This window comes from Leguminivora glycinivorella, chromosome 18, assembly GCF_023078275.1.
Source record: "Leguminivora glycinivorella isolate SPB_JAAS2020 chromosome 18, LegGlyc_1.1, whole genome shotgun sequence".
In the NCBI taxonomy this organism is placed as follows: domain Eukaryota; kingdom Metazoa; phylum Arthropoda; class Insecta; order Lepidoptera; family Tortricidae; genus Leguminivora; species Leguminivora glycinivorella.
The window spans coordinates 377,961-401,435 of record NC_062988.1 but is presented as its reverse complement, the minus strand read 5'-3'; the positions used below and the strand labels follow the sequence as shown (position 1 = coordinate 401,435).

General features: G+C 40.2%; 1 protein-coding gene across 1 annotated transcript; it reads left to right on the top strand.

The window, feature by feature from the left end:
- Nucleotides 1-1,612: 1,612 nt before the first annotated feature.
- On the top strand, nucleotides 1,613-4,022 carry LOC125236045 (telomere length and silencing protein 1 homolog). The gene is made up of 2 exons (XM_048142733.1): nucleotides 1,613-2,205; nucleotides 2,855-4,022. The coding sequence occupies exons 1-2, from the start codon at nucleotides 1,656-1,658 to the stop codon at nucleotides 3,340-3,342; spliced, it is 1,038 nt and encodes a 345-aa protein (XP_047998690.1). The 5' UTR covers nucleotides 1,613-1,655; the 3' UTR covers nucleotides 3,343-4,022.
- The last annotated feature ends 19,453 nt before the right edge of the window (nucleotides 4,023-23,475 follow it).

The window sequence follows — 23,475 nt, the reverse complement described above, 5'->3', positions numbered from 1 at the left end:
TGTTATCAGAAGATAGAAATCTGTCAGAGGAATGACAACGTCAAAACTATTGGGTTGGTAAGAAAGTAATGAGCGAATCATAACCAATATTGTAATTATTATTTAATTTATTATTTTAATCATTTATCAAAAATATAACGGCCTTCGTTATCTACTACTTGTCTCCATCGTTCTGGTAAAGAATGAATAGCATCGGCGAAGAAGTTCTTAGGTTTAGATTCAAAAAACTCAGCTATGTACTGTCGTAGATGGGCTTGATCATCGAACTTTTTTTCATTCAAGGCATTGCTTAGCGATCTGAACAATGTGTAATCCGTAGGTGCCAAGTCTGGAGAGTACGGTGGATGAGGTATCACTTTCCAACCTAGCTCCAATAGCTTTAGCCGAGTCACTTTTGCAATGTGTGGGCGAGCATTGTCGTGTAAGAAAAAAACTTTAGCATGCTGTGGACGATTCTGACAGATTTTTTGGTTTAAATTTTCAAGCTGATTACAGTATACTGATGCGGTAACAGTCATTCCACTTGGTAGGAGTTCCCAGTGAATAATACCATGAATATCCCACCAAACGGACAGCATAACTTTTTTCGGGTGAGGCTCTGTTTTTGGTGCCTCTATTCCTTTTTCGTTTGGAGCTAGCCACTGACGTTTGCGTGTGTGATTTATATATAAGACCCATTTTTCATCTCCAGTGATAAGATGGTCCAACCAGTTGAATGTGCGGCGAAAAGACAGAAGTTGTATGCAGATATCGGCACGGCGGTTTAGTTGATGTCTATCAAGTTCGTTCGGTATCCAAACACTGTATTTGTAGTTTTTTCCCAAATCGTGTAAATGTGTTTCTATGGTGACATGAGAGCAGCCTAACTCGGTAACAAGAGTACGACTCGTTAGCCTCGGATCTCCTTCAATTAAGGTTTTTAATTTGGCTACATCAATCTTCACCGGTCGACCAGACTTAGGTTGATCTGATAATGAAAAGTCACCACTACGAAACCGCTGGAACCATCGTTTCGCCGTGGCCTCAGACACAACTTCAGGAGCAACACGCTGACATATATTACGCACTGCTTCGGCGGCTGAATGGCCAGACTGAAATTCATATAGTAAGCAATGCCTTACATGCACTTTTAATTCGTCCATTTTCTTCCTTATATTAGCTCGGCGACAGCTAGTGAATGACTGACGAGAAACTGTGCGACTCGCCCTTTATATACTTTCGACCATAGAAGATTCTAGAACTCTCTTAAAAATGTTATATGGAATTCAATCGATCGCTCATTACTTTCTTACCAACCCAATATAAATTAAAACACAATTAAAATGTCTATGGGAAAACCATTCGACTTGATTCGAATATCCACGAAGGGCTCTATAGACTTCGAAATGTTCGATATTCAGAAGATACTGATGATTACTGATATGACGTGATCAGAATGATATATTATCATGATTTCGTTTAGCTTCAACTTAAATATTATTTTATTTTTATACTTATTCTTTCTCTTGTAATTTTGTTAACACACTGTCAATCGTTCGTGTGAATATGTGTTGTATGGTTCGGTGTGTTTGTGGTTGGATATCAAAGTTTTTTTTTCAATCGTTCATTTTTATTTAGTTCTTGTTCGTTCATGTATCGTTCAATTCGTTCATGAGATGAGACTACTGCATTCTGCATGCATCTGCACTGCACTTCCAATCAATAATTTATTTCGTTTCATTCAATTGCATCGTATTGATCGACGGTATTGTAGTGGATTGGTGGAGTTGAAAGCGCAAGGCAAACCCAAAACCATAATGGCGACAACGAGCGAGGCCCCCGAGGTGAAATTTAAACCGATCAAAAAGCGAAACCTTCGACAGCGTATTAAGGACGAAGAATCCGACGATGAAGAGCATATTCTGGCAAAATTAGAAGAGACGAAAGAGCTGCAGAAGCTTCGAGAACGTCCAAACGGAGTGAGCGTCATAGCGCTCGCTACAGGTCAAAAAGTAACGATCGAGGAAGAAGTAACATGCAAGGATCCGTTTAAGGTGAAAGCGGGGGGCATGGTCAATATGCAAGCGCTGAAAAGCGGGAAGGTGAAGCAAGTGGATGATGCGTACGACACTGGCATAGGGACGCAGTTCTCTGCAGAGACAAACAAGCGAGATGAAGACGAGGAAATGATGAAATACATAGATGAGCAGCTGGCGAAACGGAAAGGTATAATTCCCTTTATTGTGTATATTTTTAAATGTTTAACCTTCAACTTCTTATCATGTGAAATGATCATACATATACATACATACATACAATACATACAATCACGCCTGTATCCCATAAAGGGGTAGGCAGAACACATGAAACTACTAAAGCTTCAGTGCCACTCATGGCAAATAAGGGGTTGAAAGAAAACGAAACTGTGACATTGCAGTGACAGGTTGCCAGCCTCTCGCCTACGCCACAATTTAACCCATATCCCACAGTCGCCTTCTACGACACCCACGGGAAGAAAGGGGGTGGTGAAATTCTCAACCCGTCACCATACAGGTTATCATACATATACTAGATAATAAGCCATTGGGATAGCTTCTACAAGATCTTGAGTGCACTGAGCAGGACACAGGGAACACTGCATCACATGTCGCATTGTTTGTGTCATGTTTGCAGCTGTTTTGTTTTCTTGGCATGTGCAAAGCAAACCAAGTCTTTCTCTCATTTTTGAAGTTGTATATTAACTCAATTAACTAGTCTAATTCAAGGCATCTGTCATTCAAAAACCTTGTAGTTAAAGTTTTCTACAACTTTCTATGACTACAAGATGAACTTAGTTAATTAATTAATCTTAACATTATTCTTTTTTTTATTGCAGAGGGACGCAACAATGACAACAAAGATTCGGAGCACAATGACTCGCTCAAGTATTTATCTCCCGAAGAAGCTGCCTTATTATCCCTGCCCGAGCACCTCCGCGTCTCTTCCACTCACAGATCCGAAGAGATGCTCTCAAATCAAATGCTGAGCGGCATCCCCGAGGTTGACTTGGGCATTGACGCAAAAATTAAAAATATTGAGGCCACAGAAGAAGCAAAAATGAAACTATTATGGGAAAGACGAAATAAAAAAGATGGTCCGTCACAATTTGTTCCAACAAACATGGCTGTGAACTTCGTACAGCACAATAGGTTTAATTTAGATAGTGATGCAAAGAAACGGAAAGCAGAGAAGCCAGAGGCTCCAAAAACTGCTACGAGTGCTATAGATGAGAGTGTAGATAAAATTGTTAAGAAAGCGAAAGGTGAACGAGCAACAGATGATTATCATTATGAGAGATTTAAGAAACAATTTAGGAGATACTAAAAATGACTATTATTCCAGACCTGTTATTGAAACCTCTTTAAGAATTGGTCTATACCAAACAATATATTTAAGGAGAACATTATTACTTTTATAATAATGTTATACAAAACGTATCCCTTGACTTATAAACACATTTCTTGAAACCATGGTTTTATGTGCTCCATTGAAAAGTGGTTGATTGTTTTTCGTTTTTGACATCAGGTTAATTTCGTCTTTATAATTTGTATTTTATGGTTCTTGTTGGGTCAATTTTTTTGCACTTCATTGTTTGTGATGTGGTATCCTTTGGCAAGTTTAATGTTCAGCTTTTCGAGCTTTCACAATTGAAGGGAAACACCAATATGAAAAAACCACTGAAGAAGAGGAAGAGGAGAAAAAGATGGGTACGCTAGCCCCAGCTGCCGGTCGCCTTCACTGCGGCCGCGGAGCCCCGCTCAAACGGTATCACCGGGCTAGGAGCCGCGGGGTTGGATAACGGCTGGTGGTGACAGGCTAACAAATGCCGAACACAGCCATCCACAAAATGATGGCGGAAGACAGACACAGAGAGATAGGGCGCGAACTGACGCAGTCCCCACAGCGCCCAGCGCGGAAAAGGACTCGCACCCCAGTATCAATTTCAAACGAACATCTAATGAAAAAGCTATTTTTATGATCTAAGTAAAAAAAATCTGACACAATCTTGTTAGTTTTGGCAATCATTTTAGTTAAAAATTGTGAAAAATTTCATGTCGTCGTTGTTTCTATTTTCGTCAGAACCTTGTTTCATAGCCTAAGGTAATTGGCTCGCAATAGTGGGTTAGTTTGGTTTGAATTTTTCCATCTTTTGAGTTTTTCTCGCATGGTCATTCGTTAAATTAGCGTTTCAAATTTTCTCCAAGTTCTACAACTTAGTCTCATGAAAATACGAACTGAAAATTAAAATTGTTTGGCATTTTTTTTGTTTTTTTTGTTGTACTTTAAATAATTTTGGTGACAATTTGTGTAATTACAACATGAAAAAATCTTGTGTCAATTATTTAGCAATTGTTTGAGATACCTAAAAATAACAGTAAAAAATGTCTTGTGGTTCTGCCAGCCATCTCTTTTCAAAACCATATTAAAATAATTCTATTTGTGATTATGCAATCTTGATTCAGAGTTTGGCTAGTTGTTTGGTTTTCTGTCATGGGCCCATTTCTGGAAGCTACAGTACTTACTAAAAGTTGTACGCCTCACGGCACCACATAGTGAGACAAAAATGTGTAATGAGACCTGTACTTATGTACCTATATATTACCTATGTTGGACAATAGGCTAGTTTCCTACTAGTCAAATCAGCTTCTTTTTAAGAACTGTCAAAACGATTTGCTAGTATGGAATTACTATGAAATACTGAGGAGTGACGTCACGGTCAATTCATTTACTTTTTATCTTTCTCTTTGACTTATTAAATAGAAGTTTTGTTGAAATATAACTACTGTCCATATATTTCTTCATATTTTGTGGAGCTTTATTTCGTGCAGTGCATAAAATATTTTATTTTAAATATAGGAAACTAGCCTATTAGGTAAATGCTTTTTACTTTTACAACTTACAATTTACAAGTTTGTCGGAATAGTTACAAGTGGAAAGAGACTTCCGCTTGTAACTAGTAATTTTACGGAAGCCTCTTTCTAACTTGTCATATTAGACAGTGACTACAAATTGTAACTTGTGGCTTCGAGAAATGGGCCCCTGCCCCTTTAGCATAACTTGCCTTGTCGCGCGCGCGTCCGTACATCAAGCGCGACTTCAAGTATGGACTCGCGCGCGACAAGGCAAGTTGTGCTAAAGGGTCTTGGTCGTTATTCCTTCGTAATATAATTATTGAATTGATAGTCAGCTGCAGAGAAAATTATCTCACTGCATACCTACACAATTCTATTGGTGAGGTACAGGTCAATTCACAAGAGCTGGCACGAATGGAACGAATGTTTGAATGAAAATATGCATGTGTGTGACAGATTAACCAATAAAATGGTGGCTCTTGACAGTTACGACTGTATACCAATACAGGTGTCACTCACACAATCAAAGTTTCGTTCATTTCATTCGTGCCAGCTTTCGTGAATCGACCTGTAATTGTACCAAATTATTTTATCTTTTTTTTTAAATAAAAATGCACAAAAAATAGAATAAGTCACGCTGCTATTATTAAGTGCATCTCATTGTTTAGTTTTCGTTTAAAACAACCATTATTTTGTTAATGTTTTGTATCAATTAACATTGTGATTTTTTTCAAAATAAAAACACGTTTTTTACAAAAAGTCTGGTTGCAAAATTGTGTTAATTTTAAAAAGGGGCATATTTGATTCAAATTCGCTGGTCAACAATTAATTGTACTGTTTTTTTTTGTGTCTTGTCAAGGAATGCTGTAGGTACATGTGCAGCACTTCAGCTTTTTTTCGTTTAATTACTATATACCTAAAGACAAACGTTGAGAGAATAGTTTTTGTGAGATACCTAAACGTTTTACAGCAGGCTTAGCTCATGATTGGCGCGAGCGGCTGGTAGTTACCCCATTCTCGTATGTATTTTAATTCGTTTTTCGCTGAATATCTTTGGTCTTTTGTCGGTCGTTTATCTATTCTTTATAACTTACGAGCTTGACTTATAATCCTTAATTAATATCCCAATTATTCCTGCAACATTTCAAACCGGTTTTTAGGGTTCCGTACCTCAAAGAGGAAAAACGGAACCCTTATAGGATCACTCGCGTGTCTGTCTGTCCCTCTGTCACAGCCGATTTCTCCGAAAGTACTGGACCGATTTACTTGAAATTTGGCACACATATGTAAACCTGTGGCCCAAAGACGGACATGTAATTTAATTAAATTAAATTTAATCACAGGGGCCACTTTTGGGGGTAACATTGAAAATTAAAAATCAAAGTTATTAAAACTATATTGTGTTACATATCAAATGAAAGAGCATTTTATAAGCATTTGAAATATATATTTTTTATTTTTTATTTTGGTAATTTAGAAGTAATTTAAGAAAATACGCAAAAAATGACCATTCCCCCTTATCTCCGAAATTACTTAGCGTAAAATTTTCAAAAAAATACACAAGATAGCCCTCTACCTGTAGATTACAGGAAAACCTATTAGAAATCTACAGTCAAGCGTAAGTCGGACTTAAGAGAAAAAACTCAGATTACGAATTTCACTCACTGCCGCTGCAAGTAGTTACTAAACGTCTTAAAATGTTGTAATCGCGTTGGACAGGTATAAAGAAATTAATTTCGGTTTCGTTTGTTATAGAAATTGTTAAAAAAAAAATCATTTTCCAAAATGACTTAAGTTCCTACTAAAAAAGAGGCGCTTAAGACCGTTTAGAACTTCACTGACCATAATATTGCCCACATAGGTCCAAAAAAGGTGTATATATACGAAAACAAAAAAAATTGTGCCATCGACAACCAAAATCAGAAGTCCATTTTGCTCTATCTCTTATCGTTTCCGAAATATACGCGAAATCTAAGTACGAAATTTAATGTACGTTGCCATTACATTTCGTCAGGCGCTCATGACCTGTTTGTATGGAAATGTCGAAATCCGACTCGCACTTGACCAATTTTCATAGAAAGTTGTGTTTTATTATAGTTTTGAAGGAAGTTTCTTGTTTTTAACCACCAACGCAAAAACGACGGAGTGTTTTATAATAATTTAAGGTTTGACGCTTGACATGTCTGTCTGTGGCATCATAGCTCCCGAACGAATCAATCGATTTTGACTTAGTTTTTAATGTTTAAGGTGAATTCGACGACAGTTTTTTTTGTACCACGTAGGTGGGAAACAGGCATACGGTCTGCCTGATGGAAAGCGGTCACTGTAACCTATGGACGCCTGCCACTCAAGGAGTGGCACATGTGCGTTGCCGACTCATTAGAAACTTGTACAAACCTGTAGGTACTTAGAAGGGGCCTGGGTGCCGACGACTCAAAGGACAATCTATTGTCCTAATTAGTTCCGTAGGTCCTTCCTCGTTGAGCTCTGGCTGCCTTACTCACCGGCAGGAACAATGAGTAACGCTCTGTCTTGCGTGAGCGACGGGCGACGCGACGCGATGCGACGGCGATGGCTCAAGGTCATCGCGTATCCATCGCGCGAAACTTCGGCACTAGCATTTGGTGATTAGAATCAGAAGATTCGCCGTTTTTCACAATGTGCAAATGGTCTAGCGGGTTTGACTTCTAGGTGGAATCGTTTGCGCCATGAGTGTCGTGAGTTCGAATCTCGGCTCACGCAATCTTTTTGCATTTTTATTTACTTTTTTTCTTTTATGTTCTACTAGCTTTTGCCCGCGGCTTCTCTTGAAAGACGGACAAACAAACAGACACACACACACTTTCCAGTTTAATCAGTATGGATTATTTGATTTTATTTACCTGCTTATTTCTTTCTCTAAGATTCTACTTTTTTATTATTTTTAGGGTTCCGTACCTCAAAGAGGAAAAACGGAACCCTTATAGGATCACTCGTGTGTCTGTCTGTCCCTCTGTTACAGCCGATTTCTCCGAAACTACTGGACCGATTTACTTGAAATTTGGCACACGTATGTAAACCTGTGGCCCAAAGACGGACATGTAATTTAATTAAATGAAATTTAATCACAGGGGTCACTTTTGGGGGTAAAATTGAAAATTAAAAATCAAAGTTATTAAAACTATATTGTGTTATATATCAAATGAAAGAGCATTTTACCAGCATCTGAAATATATTTTTTTTTAATTTTGGTAATTTAGAAGTAATTTAAGAAAATAAGCAAAAAATGACCATTCCCCCCCCTTATCTCCGAAACTACTTAGCGTAAAATTTTCAAAAAAATACACGAGATAGCCCTCTACCTGTAGATTACAGGAAAACCTATTAGAAATCTACAGTCAAGCGTAAGTCGGAACTTAAGAGAAAAAAACTCAGATTAAGAATTTCACTCACTGCCGCTGCAAGTAGTTACTAAACGTCTTAAAATTGTGTAAGCGTGTTGGACAGGTAGAAAGAAATTCATTTCTGTTTTTTTTTTTAGAAATTGTTCAATTTTTTTTTTTCATTTGCCAAAATGACTTAAGTTCCTACTAAAAAGGAGGCGCTTAAGACCGTTTAGTAAGTGGACTGAGCAAAATTTTGTTCAAATCGGTCCAAAAAAAGGTGTCTGTTGACGAAAACATAGAATTTGTGCCAACGACAGCCCAAATCTGAAGTCCATTTTGCTCTATCTCTTATCGTTTCCGAGATATATACGTAAAGTCTTGAAAGTGCGAAAAGTTAACTTTGCCATCACAGTCGTTCAGGCGCTCATGAGTTCTTTGTATGGAAAAGTCGAAAACCGACTCGCACTTGACCAATGTTCATAGAATGTGTTGTGGTTTTTTAAAAACGACGGGGTGTTATTACGTCGGGGGTTAAAAATGACTGACTTCACTAAAGATAATGATGAATTCATTGAGGTAATACTAGAGAGGACACTGCGAGCAAAACGTTTGCGCTGCAAACATAAGTCCATTGGACTTATGTTTCTGCCTGCACACAAATAAAATGTAATAAAAATGCCTTCCTGCGCAACAAGATGCTGTTTAAGCCATACGAGAAAATCGAATAAAACTGACGTGTCACATTTCATCGGTTAGTATACACGCTATGTTAATCGATCTTTATTTAAGTAATTATTTCAATGAAGGGACGCGCTCCTCAAACGCGAAGCTATCGCTGCCATTTTGTTGAACGAAATCATAGATTAATCGCATCATAATCGCACAGACTTGACATGTAGGTAATGAAGTATAGTAATTGTGATTATATTCTGTTTGTAATATATAAAAGAGAAATGTTAAATTTATTTCACGTTATACTTATGAATACTACACAGTTCTAACACGAGTTGTAATCGATATTTTCATACAATAATACAGTGGCGTGCCTAGGGTTTCAAAGTGAGGCAAGCCGAAAGGTACGTTTTGGCAATATCTAACTACTTAATCTTCAATTTTCGAACTCACAGCCCTACAAAATGTTCTATTACGCGCCGCACTTTTCTGAGAAATACACAAGCCGGGCGTTGGTTTTCGCGCGGAAATAATGTCTCGTTTTTGGGCAAAATTTAACTACTTTACCTTGCCTTCGTCGAGTAATATGTGTACCACGCATTTGTCACCGTCACAAGGAACAAATTCATCCATTGTCAATTGGATTTTTAAACGAATTAAACACTTAATAACAAGAAAACGAAGAAGAGCACATTCACTTAACGCAAATAAAACTTTCGACTAAATAATAATACACTTGAAGTTGTCAATCAAACGCGCGCTCAATCTTGTTCCTCACTTCATACCAAAAGCCCGGCTTAAATCGTGGAACAAATGTTCTATATATACCTACAAATAGTTATATAAGTTGCTAGGCAGAATGTAGGCTAAAAGCTAGGAAAAAAAGGATGCAAGAGCAAGCCCCATTGCAAGCCAACGAGTGCGAGCGAGCAAGATATAGCTGAACGTAGTGAACGTGCTCTTCCGCGCTGCACTAGCGCCACGGCAAAACATGGCAACATGCTGTGGTCTGTACCGTATGGTCGGTCGGCCGTGAGCTTCACTTATGGAGAACTTAATAATATCTAATATTAGCGCGCGATTTTAAAAATGTTAGGGCAAGCCCGACTTTTGGGCTTATATGGCTGTACCGCCACTGCAATAATAACCTATGATTTTCTTCAAGGGCAATTAAAGTAGGTATATGAAAAAAATCAATAATGTATTTTTGTTTCACTTAGTAGAACTTAAACATAGCACAATGTATGATAGTGCTAAAATTAAACTACTTACCCCCTTATTCATAAACGTTCACTAAAGTTATCAAGCCGATAAAGTTCGTTTGTCCCTTTCTATCACACCAATACGCCGAAAAGGGACAAACGAACTTTATCGGCTTGATAACTTTAGTGTGCGTTTATGAATAAAGGGTTAGTATTTTACAAAAAGTATAAAAAAGGTCTACACTAAGAGTGTCGCGTCTAGGTGGTCATTGGTCAAGTCTTACTCTATGACACGGTACCTCCCCACGCATGCGCCGCGCGCTGCCGGCCGGAGCACAGACATTGTTTGGGGTGTAATTTCTAGTATGTTAGTACATAGTAATTCAATGGATGAATTGTACTTCTGTGAACTGTTTTCGATATACTTAATCGAATATATGATGTAATTTTTTCTTTACTACAATGCAAGTGTTTGAGTACCAAGTTAAAAATTTCACTTTCTTTTTGCCGGTTTCATACAAAAATATCGTTTGACTGTCTCTTTTTAGGGTTCCGTAGTCAACTAGGAACCCTTATAGTTTCGCCATGTCTGTCTGTCCGTCCGTCCGTCCGTCCGTCCGTCCGTCCGTCCGTCCGTCCGTCCGTCCGTCCGTCCGTCCGTCCGCGGATAATCTCAGTAACCGTTAGCACTAGAAAGCTGAAATTTGGTACCAATATGTATATAAATCACGCCGACAAAGTGCAAAAATAAAAAATGGAAAAAAATGTTTTATTAGGGTACCCCCCCTACATGTAAAGTGGGAGCTGAATTTTTTTTTCATTCCAACCCTAACGTGTGATATATTGTTGGATAGGTATTTAAAAATGAATATGGGTTTGCTAAGATCGATTTTTGATAATATTTATATTTTCGAAAATAATCGCTCCTAAAGGAAAAAAAAAGTGCGTCCCCCCCCCTCTAACTTTTGAACCATATGTTTTAAAAATATGAAAAAAATCACAAAAGTAGAACTTTATAAAGACTTTCTAGGAAAATTGTTTTGAACTTGATAGGTTCAGTAGTTTTTGAGAAAAATACGGAAAACTACGGAACCCTACACTGAGCGTGGCCCGACACGCTCTTGGCCGGTTTTTTTAAGAACTCCGGGTTTTATACTAACAAGGAAAGTTTTAAATAGCACACAATAATACTGCATTTTGTTTTTATTAACTTAATGTTTATTTTAATCCATACTAATATTATAAACGGGAAAGTGTGTGTGTGTCTATTTATTTGTCCGTCCTTCACGGCAAAACTGAGCGACGAATTAACGTATACTATTTACTTATAACGAATGCTATTTACTTAATGTTGAAATGAAAAAATGTCATACAGTGTAACCCAGTGTTTTTTAATGCTGCCATCTAGTGTCGACTGGCATAACCACTACACTAAGAGCCCTTATTCCTTAGAGCGTTCATCAATTTCGTGAAATAGCCATTGATAGATGGCGTTGGCGCTCGTCGTTGGCGTCGGTTGCATAGATTTCATCGAGGGAACCGGCCCCTTCCCCTTCTCTTTGTGGGGAGTAGTCACGTGCGATTTCATGACTATTGGGATAAATCGGATCAGTTTGACCCAAGGAACAATTTTGCCAAGCAGCATCGCCACAGGCAAAAGTGCAAAGTCGCTGGGCCTTACTTATCCTACTGGTCACCAAACACAAATATGGCAAAGGTAAAATGAGCATAGTTTGAAAATTATAAGTTCTAGCTATATACTTCCAAAGACAGTATTGTAGAGAATTTTATAGAGAATATACTTCTCTTAGACGTTATTGTTGTAGCTTTTACGGTTTTCATGGAAATATAAAAAAACTGAAAACAGGGATACAAAAGTGGGGAGGAGGGGAAACATTGACACCTCGGCGTGTTTCTACTTCATTTTTTTCTTATAATCCTATAAGCTATATACATGCCAAGTTTCATGTTTTCTGCCAGACGGGACTATAGATGGCATCCACGACTACAGATCACGGCTTAAAATGGGACCAGCAAGTAGATAAACTGTGTGATAGTCTGGGCAGTGCGTGCTTTGCCTTAGGTCGAGTTGCAAAGTCTGTGGCTCCAGAAGTAGCCTGGACATCCTATTTCGCCACTGTCCATTCATTAATACAGTACGGTGTGGAGCTCTGGGGACGTTGCGCGTTGTGCTGAATGGAAGAGGGTCTTTCGCTTTAAGAAACGAGCTATCAGGATCGTTACTCAGGTACCTGTAGACACCCCGGCCAAAGAACTCTTTAAAAAATAAGAATCCTGAGACTGCCTGCAATAGTTATCATGCGGGTAGCCATTTATGTAAGAGAGAACTTGGAAGCATACAAAACCAGGGGTGGCTGACTCCGCGATTCTATCGCCGCGCTACAAGTACATGTCAGCGGCCGCGAGTTCGCGGCCCATTCATTGGCGACGACCTTCGCGCGGCGAAATAAAATGCAATGTTGGCTGCTCGCGTACGGTCCGTTTGTTAATGAAGGTAATAATTTAGAATGGCGGTATTTTGTGAACATCAAAGGAGTGAGCCTTCTGTACTTGTATATATTCTGTGACAACACTAACAACATGTGTTCCAAGTACAACACTCTAAATGCCGGAAAGTTAGTAGGTATGGACCGTATATTGGCGAAATCCAACAAGTTAACACATGTGATGGACCCTGCCGTCTATAATAAATTGCCGCAATATGTGGTTGAAGTACCTAGAGTGTCGAACTTTAAGTATTGCTTAAAAAATTGGCTGGTCGAGCACCCGTTCTACACTTATGACAATTTTTTTATTACCTAATTAGAAAAATATTTTTGTTAATTTTTTATGTGAATATTGCCTAACTTTTTGTAATTTCAATCTTCTGTCTATTTATTTTCTAAGTATTATTGTTGTATGAATATTATTTTTTTAAATCAAATCTTGACGTGTAAAATGGCGTTACAAATAAATGAGTATGAGTAGTATTAGATTATTTTGACCATTAAAAGTTTGTACGGAACCCTCGGTGGGCGAGTCCGACTCGCACTTGGCCGGTTTTTTTAGACTTAATGTTAACTATTAAACGAATTTAATCAAAAACCTTTAATTTCTGGTCTTATAAAAGTAACATTTTACGAAATCTGTAGTTGTTAGTTATCACTATTTACTGTTGGCAACACCACCGCCTCTCCACGCTACACGCAGCATCGGGAATTCCCCAATAAACGTTTGTATACTGAATGTTAATTGAATTAAAATGTACGTTATTGTTATTGAAACACGTTACAACTCAACGAAAAACCGTTATTGTCGTATTATAATATTTGTTCATCTGAAAAAAAACCATATTTAAAAAAAACCATGGTGCTCGGTTTTTTGTCATGTTTTTTTTCACAATTCTGAAAAAAAACATTTGGTTTTTTTTCTATTTACAACCCTAGTCTTGTCAAGAAATGCTGTAGGTACATGTGCAGCACTTCAGCTTTTTTTCGTTTGAAATGAAATGAACTGAAATGAATGAAATGAAATTCTTTATTCTTCAATTTAGGCATTAACATAATGCTCTTAACTCTTGCCAGTGTTTATACTGTCACAGTTCTTTTCATTTTCTGATTTCCCTAAGTACACTGAGCTGTACAACAGTTGGCATTCCTGTCAACTGACCATGGTTCCACGTGCTGACTGCTGTTGCACTGTGTGGCGAGTATTTTCTTGGAACTTGTTTGCTTGATGCGATTGAGCGTCACGGAATGAGCCGTCTCGAGCTGTACACGAGTTGTTAGTAACAGCAGTGGTGAGGAACAGTGTGCTACAGAATTTACCTTGAAATATAAAATCCTGCTAGCACCGTCACGCGTAGACTGCCTCAGTCAGTAGTAAAGCATAGTTAACATAGTATTGGCACGCGTTTAGCGACGAATAAAAAAATATATTTAAAAATTAAAAAAAACTGATAATCACATCTTAATTTTAATACGTTGATAACTCTATATTAGAAATTTGGTTGATCTAACTTTTTGCGTTTGTAAGTTATTGATGATGGACGTTGACCGGCGAAAATGCACTGTGAACAAATACGTGAAAAATCCCCTTGGTCTGGGTCAATGATTGCTAAATTGTTGAATTTCCAGAAAACTACTAGGCAATAATTATTGCCCAAATCATTATTTCATTAAAGGACAATTAAATAATAGTGGCAAAATAATTCAAAATATCCACTCCTTGCGGTCCACACGGAATCAACAGACAAAAAAGATGGATGAAAATCTTGTTCAGAGGATGATGAATACTATTTTCAGAAAAGTCCGTAATTTTGTGCATAAACATACTGAATGATTGAAATATATGTGACACGCTATAAATTAATAAACGATCTTTTATATTCTGCAATTAAAAATATTGTTTACTTTTTTTTTTCATTTAAAAATTAAATTCCTCCCATCGCGTACCAATTCTAAATTAACTATGCTTTACTTTAACAAACCCAGTGATGTAATCCGGTGTTGCGGTGGACAACTGATACTGTACTACCAGCGTTATCAGATCCGCCGATCTGATATTCATTGGGTTTTTTTAGACATGGTTTTTAAAACGACACAGACTATACAGATGCATACTAGTTGCTCCATGGCTTCCAGCAGGTGAAGACATATTCTCGCTGAGGCTGTTTCTTCACTTATAATTTTCGCGCGATCCGTCATGAAAGTTGCTTCTGTCTAACGGCAGCTCCCGCCACATTAACTGCAGTCGTTGCAAGTCACGTGCCATGTTTGATTGACGATCTTCATTTATTGGATTCCAGCCATCGATAATCTGATGTGGCTTTTGAAAGGACCGTAGCGGATTACCCCACTACTGGTTCTTCGAAAGGCACTCTTCTTATTGATTGATAACTTGAATGTACAGCATAGATATTGAAGTGGTATAAAAATCTGCGAATGTTTCTCGAAGGCCCCATGCAGTTATTAAAGTTCTAGTACACGATAGATTCTTTGCGGTTTCGATCCACCAATACGAGTATGTTTTCTATTTCTAGGGATGTGCGTAGCCTACTCCGTAGTCGTCCTTGCCAGTGTTTATACTGTCACAGTTCTTTTCGTTTTCTGATTTCCCTAAGTACACTGAGCTGTACAACAGTTGGCATTCCTGTCAACTGACCATGGTTCCACGTGCTGACTGCTGTTGCACTGTGTGGCGAGTATTTTCTTGGAACTTGTTTGCTTGATGCGATTGAGCGTCACGGAACGAGCCGTCTCGAGCTGTACACGAGTTGTTAGTAACAGCAGTGGTGAGGAACAGTGTGCTACAGAATTTACCCACAACGCGGATAAACACGCAATATTTGTGGTTGTCACTGGGTTGCTACGGAAGTAGTGGTACCTTTTTAAAGAAATATAAAATCCTGCTAGCACCGTCACGCGTAGACTGCCTCAGTCAGTATGGCTTTAACAAACCCAGTGATGTAATCCGGTGTTGCGGTGGACAACTGATACTGTACTACCAGCGTTATCAGATCCGCCGATCTGATATTCATTGGGTTTTTTTAGACATGGTTTTTAAAACGACACAGACTATACAGATGTATACTAGTTGCTCCATGGCTTCCAGCAGGTGAAGACATATTCTCGCTGAGGCTGTTTCTTCACTTATAATTTTCGCGCGATCCGTCACGAAAGTTGCTTCTGTCTAACGGCAGCTCCCGCCACATTAACTGCAGTCGTTGCAAGTCACGTGCCATGTTTGATTGACGATCTTCATTTATTGGATTCCAGCCATCGATAATCTGATGTGGCTTTTGAAAGGACCGTAGCGGATTACCCCACTACTGGTTCTTCGAAAGGCACTCTTCTTATTGATTGATAACTTGAATGTACAGCATAGATATTGAAGTGGTATAAAAATCTGCGAATGTTTCTCGAAGGCCCCATGCAGTTATTAAAGTTCTAGTACACGATAGATTCTTTGCGGTTTCGATCCACCAATACGAGTATGTTTTCTATTTCTAGGGATGTGCGTAGCCTACTCCGTAGTCGTCCTTGCCAGTGTTTATACTGTCACAGTTCTTTTCGTTTTCTGATTTCCCTAAGTACACTGAGCTGTACAACAGTTGGCATTCCTGTCAACTGACCATGGTTCCACGTGCTGACTGCTGTTGCACTGTGTGGCGAGTATTTTCTTGGAACTTGTTTGCTTGATGCGATTGAGCGTCACGGAACGAGCCGTCTCGAGCTGTACACGAGTTGTTAGTAACAGCAGTGGTGAGGAACAGTGTGCTACAGAATTTACCCACAACGCGGATAAACACGCAATATTTGTGGTTGTCACTGGGTTGCTACAGAAGTAGTGGTACCTTTTTAAAGAAATATAAAATCCTGCTAGCACCGTCACGCGTAGACTGCCTCAGTCAGTATGGCTTTAACAAACCCAGTGATGTAATCCGGTGTTGCGGTGGACAACTGATACTGTACTACCAGCGTTATCAGATCCGCCGATCTGATATTCATTGGGTTTTTTTAGACATGGTTTTTAAAACGACACAGACTATACAGATGCATACTAGTTGCTCCATGGCTTCCAGCAGGTGAAGACATATTCTCGCTGAGGCTGTTTCTTCACTTATAATTTTCGCGCGATCCGTCACGAAAGTTGCTTCTGTCTAACGGCAGCTCCCGCCACATTAACTGCAGTCGTTGCAAGTCACGTGCCATGTTTGATTGACGATCTTCATTTATTGGATTCCAGCCATCGATAATCTGATGTGGCTTTTGAAAGGACCGTAGCGGATTACCCCACTACTGGTTCTTCGAAAGGCACTCTTCTTATTGATTGATAACTTGAATGTACAGCATAGATATTGAAGTGGTATAAAAATCTGCGAATGTTTCTCGAAGGCCCCATGCAGTTATTAAAGTTCTAGTACACGATAGATTCTTTGCGGTTTCGATCCACCAATACGAGTATGTTTTCTATTTCTAGGGATGTGCGTAGCCTACTCCGTAGTCGTCCTTGCCAGTGTTTATACTGTCACAGTTCTTTTCGTTTTCTGATTTCCCTAAGTACACTGAGCTGTACAACATTTGGCATTCCTGTCAACTGACCATGGTTCCACGTGCTGACTGCTGTTGCACTGTGTGGCGAGTATTTTCTTGGAACTTGTTTGCTTGATGCGATTGAGCGTCACGGAACGAGCCGTCTCGAGCTGTACACGAGTTGTTAGTAACAGCAGTGGTGAGGAACAGTGTGCTACAGAATTTACCCACAACGCGGATAAACACGCAATATTTGTGGTTGTCACTGGGTTGCTACGGAAGTAGTGGTACCTTTTTAAAGAAATATAAAATCCTGCTAGCACCGTCACGCGTAGACTGCCTCAGTCAGTATGGGTTTAACAAACCCAGTGATGTAATCCGGTGTTGCGGTGGACAACTGATACTGTACTACCAGCGTTATCAGATCCGCCGATCTGATATTCATTGGGTTTTTTTAGACATGGTTTTTAAAACGACACAGACTATACAGATGTATACTAGTTGCTCCATGGCTTCCAGCAGGTGAAGACATATTCTCGCTGAGGCTGTTTCTTCACTTATAATTTTCGCGCGATCCGTCACGAAAGTTGCTTCTGTCTAACGGCAGCTCCCGCCACATTAACTGCAGTCGTTGCAAGTCACGTGCCATGTTTGATTGACGATCTTCATTTATTGGATTCCAGCCATCGATAATCTGACGTGGCTTTTGAAAGGACCGTAGCGGATTACCCCACTACTGGTTCTTCGAAAGGCACTCTTCTTATTGATTGATAACTTGAATGTACAGCATAGATATTGAAGTGGTATAAAAATCTGCGAATGTTTCTCGAAGGCCCCATGCAGTTATTAAAGTTCTAGTACACGATAGATTCTTTGCGGTTTCGATCCACCAATACGAGTATGTTTTCTATTTCTAGGGATGTGCGTAGCCTACTCCGTAGTCGTCCTTGCCAGTGTTTATACTGTCACAGTTCTTTTCGTTTTCTGATTTCCCTAAGTACACTGAGCTGTACAACAGTTGGCATTCCTGTCAACTGACCATGGTTCCACGTGCTGACTGCTGTTGCACTGTGTGGCGAGTATTTTCTTGGAGCTTGTTTGCTTGATGCGATTGAGCTTCACGGAACGAGCCGTCTCGAGCTGTACACGAGTTGTTAGTAACAGCAGTGGTGAGGAACAGTGTGCTACAGAATTTACCCACAACGCGGATAAACACGCAATATTTGTGGTTGTCACTGGGTTGCTACGGAAGTAGTGGTACCTTTTTAAAGAAATATAAAATCCTGCTAGCACCGTCACGCGTAGACTGCCTCAGTCAGTATGGGTTTAACAAACCCAGTGATGTAATCCGGTGTTGCGGTGGACAACTGATACTGTACTACCAGCGTTATCAGATCCGCCGATCTGATATTCATTGGGTTTTTTTAGACATGGTTTTTAAAACGACACAGACTATACAGATGCATACTAGTTGCTCCATGGCTTCCAGCAGGTGAAGACATATTCTCGCTGAGGCTGTTTCTTCACTTATAATTTTCGCGCGATCCGTCACGAAAGTTGCTTCTGTCTAACGGCAGCTCCCGCCACATTAACTGCAGTCGTTGCAAGTCACGTGCCATGTTTGATTGACGATCTTCATTTATTGGATTCCAGCCATCGATAATCTGATGTGGCTTTTGAAAGGACCGTAGCGGATTACCCCACTACTGGTTCTTCGAAAGGCAATCTTCTTATTGATTGATAACTTTAATGTACAGCATAGATATTGAAGTGGTATAAAAATCTGCGAATGTTTCTCGAAGGCCCCATGCAGTTATTAAAGTTCTAGTACACGATAGATTCTCTGCGGTTTCGATCCACCAATACGAGTATGTTTTCTATTTCTAGGGATGTGCGTAGCCTACTCCGTAGTCGGTCTTGCCAGTGTGTATACTGTCACAGTTCTTTTCATTTTCTGATTTCCCTAAGTACACTGAGCTGTACAACAGTTGGCATTCCTGTCAACTGACCATGGTTCTACGTGCTGACTGCTGTTGCACTGTGTGGCGAGTATTTTCTTGGAACTTGTTTGCTTGATGCGATTGAGCGTCACGGAACGAGCCGTCTCGAGCTGTACACGAGTTGTTAGTAACAGCAGTGGTGAGGAACAGTGTGCTACAGAATTTACCCACAACGCGGATAAACACGCAATATTTGTGGTGGTCACTGGGTTGCTACGGAAGTACTGGTACCTTTTTAAAGAAATATAAAATCCTGCTAGCACCGTCACGCGTAGACTGCCTCAGTCAGTAGTACTTTAACAAACCCAGTGATGTAATCCGGTGTTGCGGTGGACAACTGATACTGTACTACCAGCGTTATCAGATCCGCCGATCTGATATTCATTGGGTTTTTTTAGACATGGTTTTTAAAACGACACAGACTATACAGATGCATACTAGTTGCTCCATGGCTTCCAGCAGGTGAAGACATATTCTCGCTGAGGCTGTTTCTTCACTTATAGTTTTCGCGCGATCCGTCACGAAATTTGCTTCTGTCTAACGGCAGCTCCCGCCACATTAACTGCAGTCGTTACAAGTCACGTGCCATGTTTAATTGACGATCTTCATTTATTGGATTCCAGCCATCGATAATCTGATGTGGCTTTTGAAAGGACCGTAGCGGATTACCCCACTACTGGTTCTTCGAAAGGCAGTCTTCTTATTGATTGATAACTTTAATGTACAGCATAGATATTGAAGTGGTATAAAAATCTGCGAATGTTTCTCGAAGGCCCCATGCAGTTATTAAAGTTCTAGTACACGATAGATTCTCTGCGGTTTCGATCCACCAATACGAGTATGTTTTCTATTTCTAGGGATGTGCGTAGCCTACTCCGTAGTCGGTCTTGCCAGTGTTTATACTGTCACAGTTCTTTTCATTTTCTGATTTCCCTAAGTACACTGAGCTGTACAACAGTTGGCATTCCTGTCAACTGACCATGGTTCCACGTGCTGACTGCTGTTGCACTGTGTGGCGAGTATTTTCTTGGAACTTGTTTGCTTGATGCGATTGAGCGTCACGGAACGAGCCGTCTCGAGCTGTACACGAGTTGTTAGTAACAGCAGTGGTGAGGAACAGTGTGCTACAGAATTTACCCACAACGCGGATAAACACGCAATATTTGTGGTTGTCACTGGGTTGCTACGGAAGTAGTGGTACCTTTTTAAAGAAATATAAAATCCTGCTAGCACCGTCACGCGTAGACTGCCTCAGTCAGTATGGGTTTAACAAACCCAGTGATGTAATCCGGTGTTGCGGTGGACAACTGATACTGTACTACCAGCGTTATCAGATCCGCCGATCTGATATTCATTGGGTTTTTTTAGACATGGTTTTTAAAACGACACAGACTATACAGATGCATACTAGTTGCTCCATGGCTTCCAGCAGGTGAAGACATATTCTCGCTGAGGCTGTTTCTTCACTTATAATTTTCGCGCGATCCGTCACGAAAGTTGCTTCTGTCTAACGGCAGCTCCCGCCACATTAACTGCAGTCGTTGCAAGTCACGTGCCATGTTTGATTGACGATCTTCATTTATTGGATTCCAGCCATCGATAATCTGACGTGGCTTTTGAAAGGACCGTAGCGGATTACCCCACTACTGGTTCTTCGAAAGGCACTCTTCTTATTGATTGATAACTTGAATGTACAGCATAGATATTGAAGTGGTATAAAAATCTGCGAATGTTTCTCGAAGGCCCCATGCAGTTATTAAAGTTCTAGTACACGATAGATTCTTTGCGGTTTCGATCCACCAATACGAGTATGTTTTCTATTTCTAGGGATGTGCGTAGCCTACTCCGTAGTCGTCCTTGCCAGTGTTTATACTGTCACAGTTCTTTTCGTTTTCTGATTTCCCTAAGTACACTGAGCTGTACAACAGTTGGCATTCCTGTCAACTGACCATGGTTCCACGTGCTGACTGCTGTTGCACTGTGTGGCGAGTATTTTCTTGGAACTTGTTTGCTTGACGCGATTGAGCGTCACGGAACGAGCCGTCTCGAGCTGTACACGAGTTGTTAGTAACAGCAGTGGTGAGGAACAGTGTGCTACAGAATTTACCCACAACGCGGATAAACACGCAATATTTGTGGTTGTCACTGGGTTGCTACGGAAGTAGTGGTACCTTTTTAAAGAAATATAAAATCCTGCTAGCACCGTCACGCGTAGACTGCCTCAGTCAGTATGGGTTTAACAAACCCAGTGATGTAATCCGGTGTTGCGGTGGACAACTGATACTGTACTACCAGCGTTATCAGATCCGCCGATCTGATATTCATTGGGTTTTTTTAGACATGGTTTTTAAAACGACACAGACTATACAGATGCATACTAGTTGCTCCATGGCTTCCAGCAGGTGAAGACATATTCTCGCTGAGGCTGTTTCTTCACTTATAATTTTCGCGCGATCCGTCACGAAAGTTGCTTCTGTCTAACGGCAGCTCCCGCCACATTAACTGCAGTCGTTGCAAGTCACGTGCCATGTTTGATTGACGATCTTCATTTATTGGATTCCAGCCATCGATAATCTGACGTGGCTTTTGAAAGGACCGTAGCGGATTACCCCACTACTGGTTCTTCGAAAGGCACTCTTCTTATTGATTGATAACTTGAATGTACAGCATAGATATTGAAGTGGTATAAAAATCTGCGAATGTTTCTCGAAGGCCCCATGCAGTTATTAAAGTTCTAGTACACGATAGATTCTTTGCGGTTTCGATCCACCAATACGAGTATGTTTTCTATTTCTAGGGATGTGCGTAGCCTACTCCGTAGTCGTCCTTGCCAGTGTTTATACTGTCACAGTTCTTTTCGTTTTCTGATTTCCCTAAGTACACTGAGCTGTACAACAGTTGGCATTCCTGTCAACTGACCATGGTTCCACGTGCTGACTGCTGTTGCACTGTGTGGCGAGTATTTTCTTGGAACTTGTTTGCTTGACGCGATTGAGCGTCACGGAACGAGCCGTCTCGAGCTGTACACGAGTTGTTAGTAACAGCAGTGGTGAGGAACAGTGTGCTACAGAATTTACCCACAACGCGGATAAACACGCAATATTTGTGGTTGTCACTGGGTTGCTACGGAAGTAGTGGTACCTTTTTAAAGAAATATAAAATCCTGCTAGCACCGTCACGCGTAGACTGCCTCAGTCAGTATGGGTTTAACAAACCCAGTGATGTAATCCGGTGTTGCGGTGGACAACTGATACTGTACTACCAGCGCTATCAGATCCGCCGATCTGATATTCATTGGGTTTTTTTAGACATGGTTTTTAAAACGACACAGACTATACAGATGCATACTAGTTGCTCCATGGCTTCCAGCAGGTGAAGACATATTCTCGCTGAGGCTGTTTCTTCACTTATAATTTTCGCGCGATCCGTCACGAAAGTTGCTTCTGTCTAACGGCAGCTCCCGCCACATTAACTGCAGTCGTTGCAAGTCACGTGCCATGTTTGATTGACGATCTTCATTTATTGGATTCCAGCCATCGATAATCTGACGTGGCTTTTGAAAGGACCGTAGCGGATTACCCCACTACTGGTTCTTCGAAAGGCACTCTTCTTATTGATTGATAACTTGAATGTACAGCATAGATATTGAAGTGGTATAAAAATCTGCGAATGTTTCTCGAAGGCCCCATGCAGTTATTAAAGTTCTAGTACACGATAGATTCTTTGCGGTTTCGATCCACCAATACGAGTATGTTTTCTATTTCTAGGGATGTGCGTAGCCTACTCCGTAGTCGTCCTTGCCAGTGTTTATACTGTCACAGTTCTTTTCGTTTTCTGATTTCCCTAAGTACACTGAGCTGTACAACAGTTGGCATTCCTGTCAACTGACCATGGTTCCACGTGCTGACTGCTGTTGCACTGTGTGGCGAGTATTTTCTTGGAACTTGTTTGCTTGATGCGATTGAGCGTCACGGAACGAGCCGTCTCGAGCTGTACACGAGTTGTTAGTAACAGCAGTGGTGAGGAACAGTGTGCTACAGAATTTACCCACAACGCGGATAAACACGCAATATTTGTGGTTGTCACTGGGTTGCTACGGAAGTAGTGGTACCTTTTAAAGAAATATAAAATCCTGCTAGCACCGTCACGCGTAGACTGCCTCAGTCAGTATGGGTTTAACAAACCCAGTGATGTAATCCGGTGTTGCGGTGGACAACTGATACTGTACTACCAGCGTTATCAGATCCGCCGATCTGATATTCATTGGGTTTTTTTAGACATGGTTTTTAAAACGACACAGACTATACAGATGCATACTAGTTGCTCCATGG

Coding starts and splice junctions, on each gene's coding strand:
- LOC125236045 (XM_048142733.1), top strand. CDS start 1,656: ATGAGACTACTGCATTCTGCATGCATCTGCACTGCACTTCCAATCAAT. Junction 2,206..2,854: donor GCAGCTGGCGAAACGGAAAG/GTATAATTCCCT, acceptor TTTTTATTGCAG/AGGGACGCAACAATGACAAC.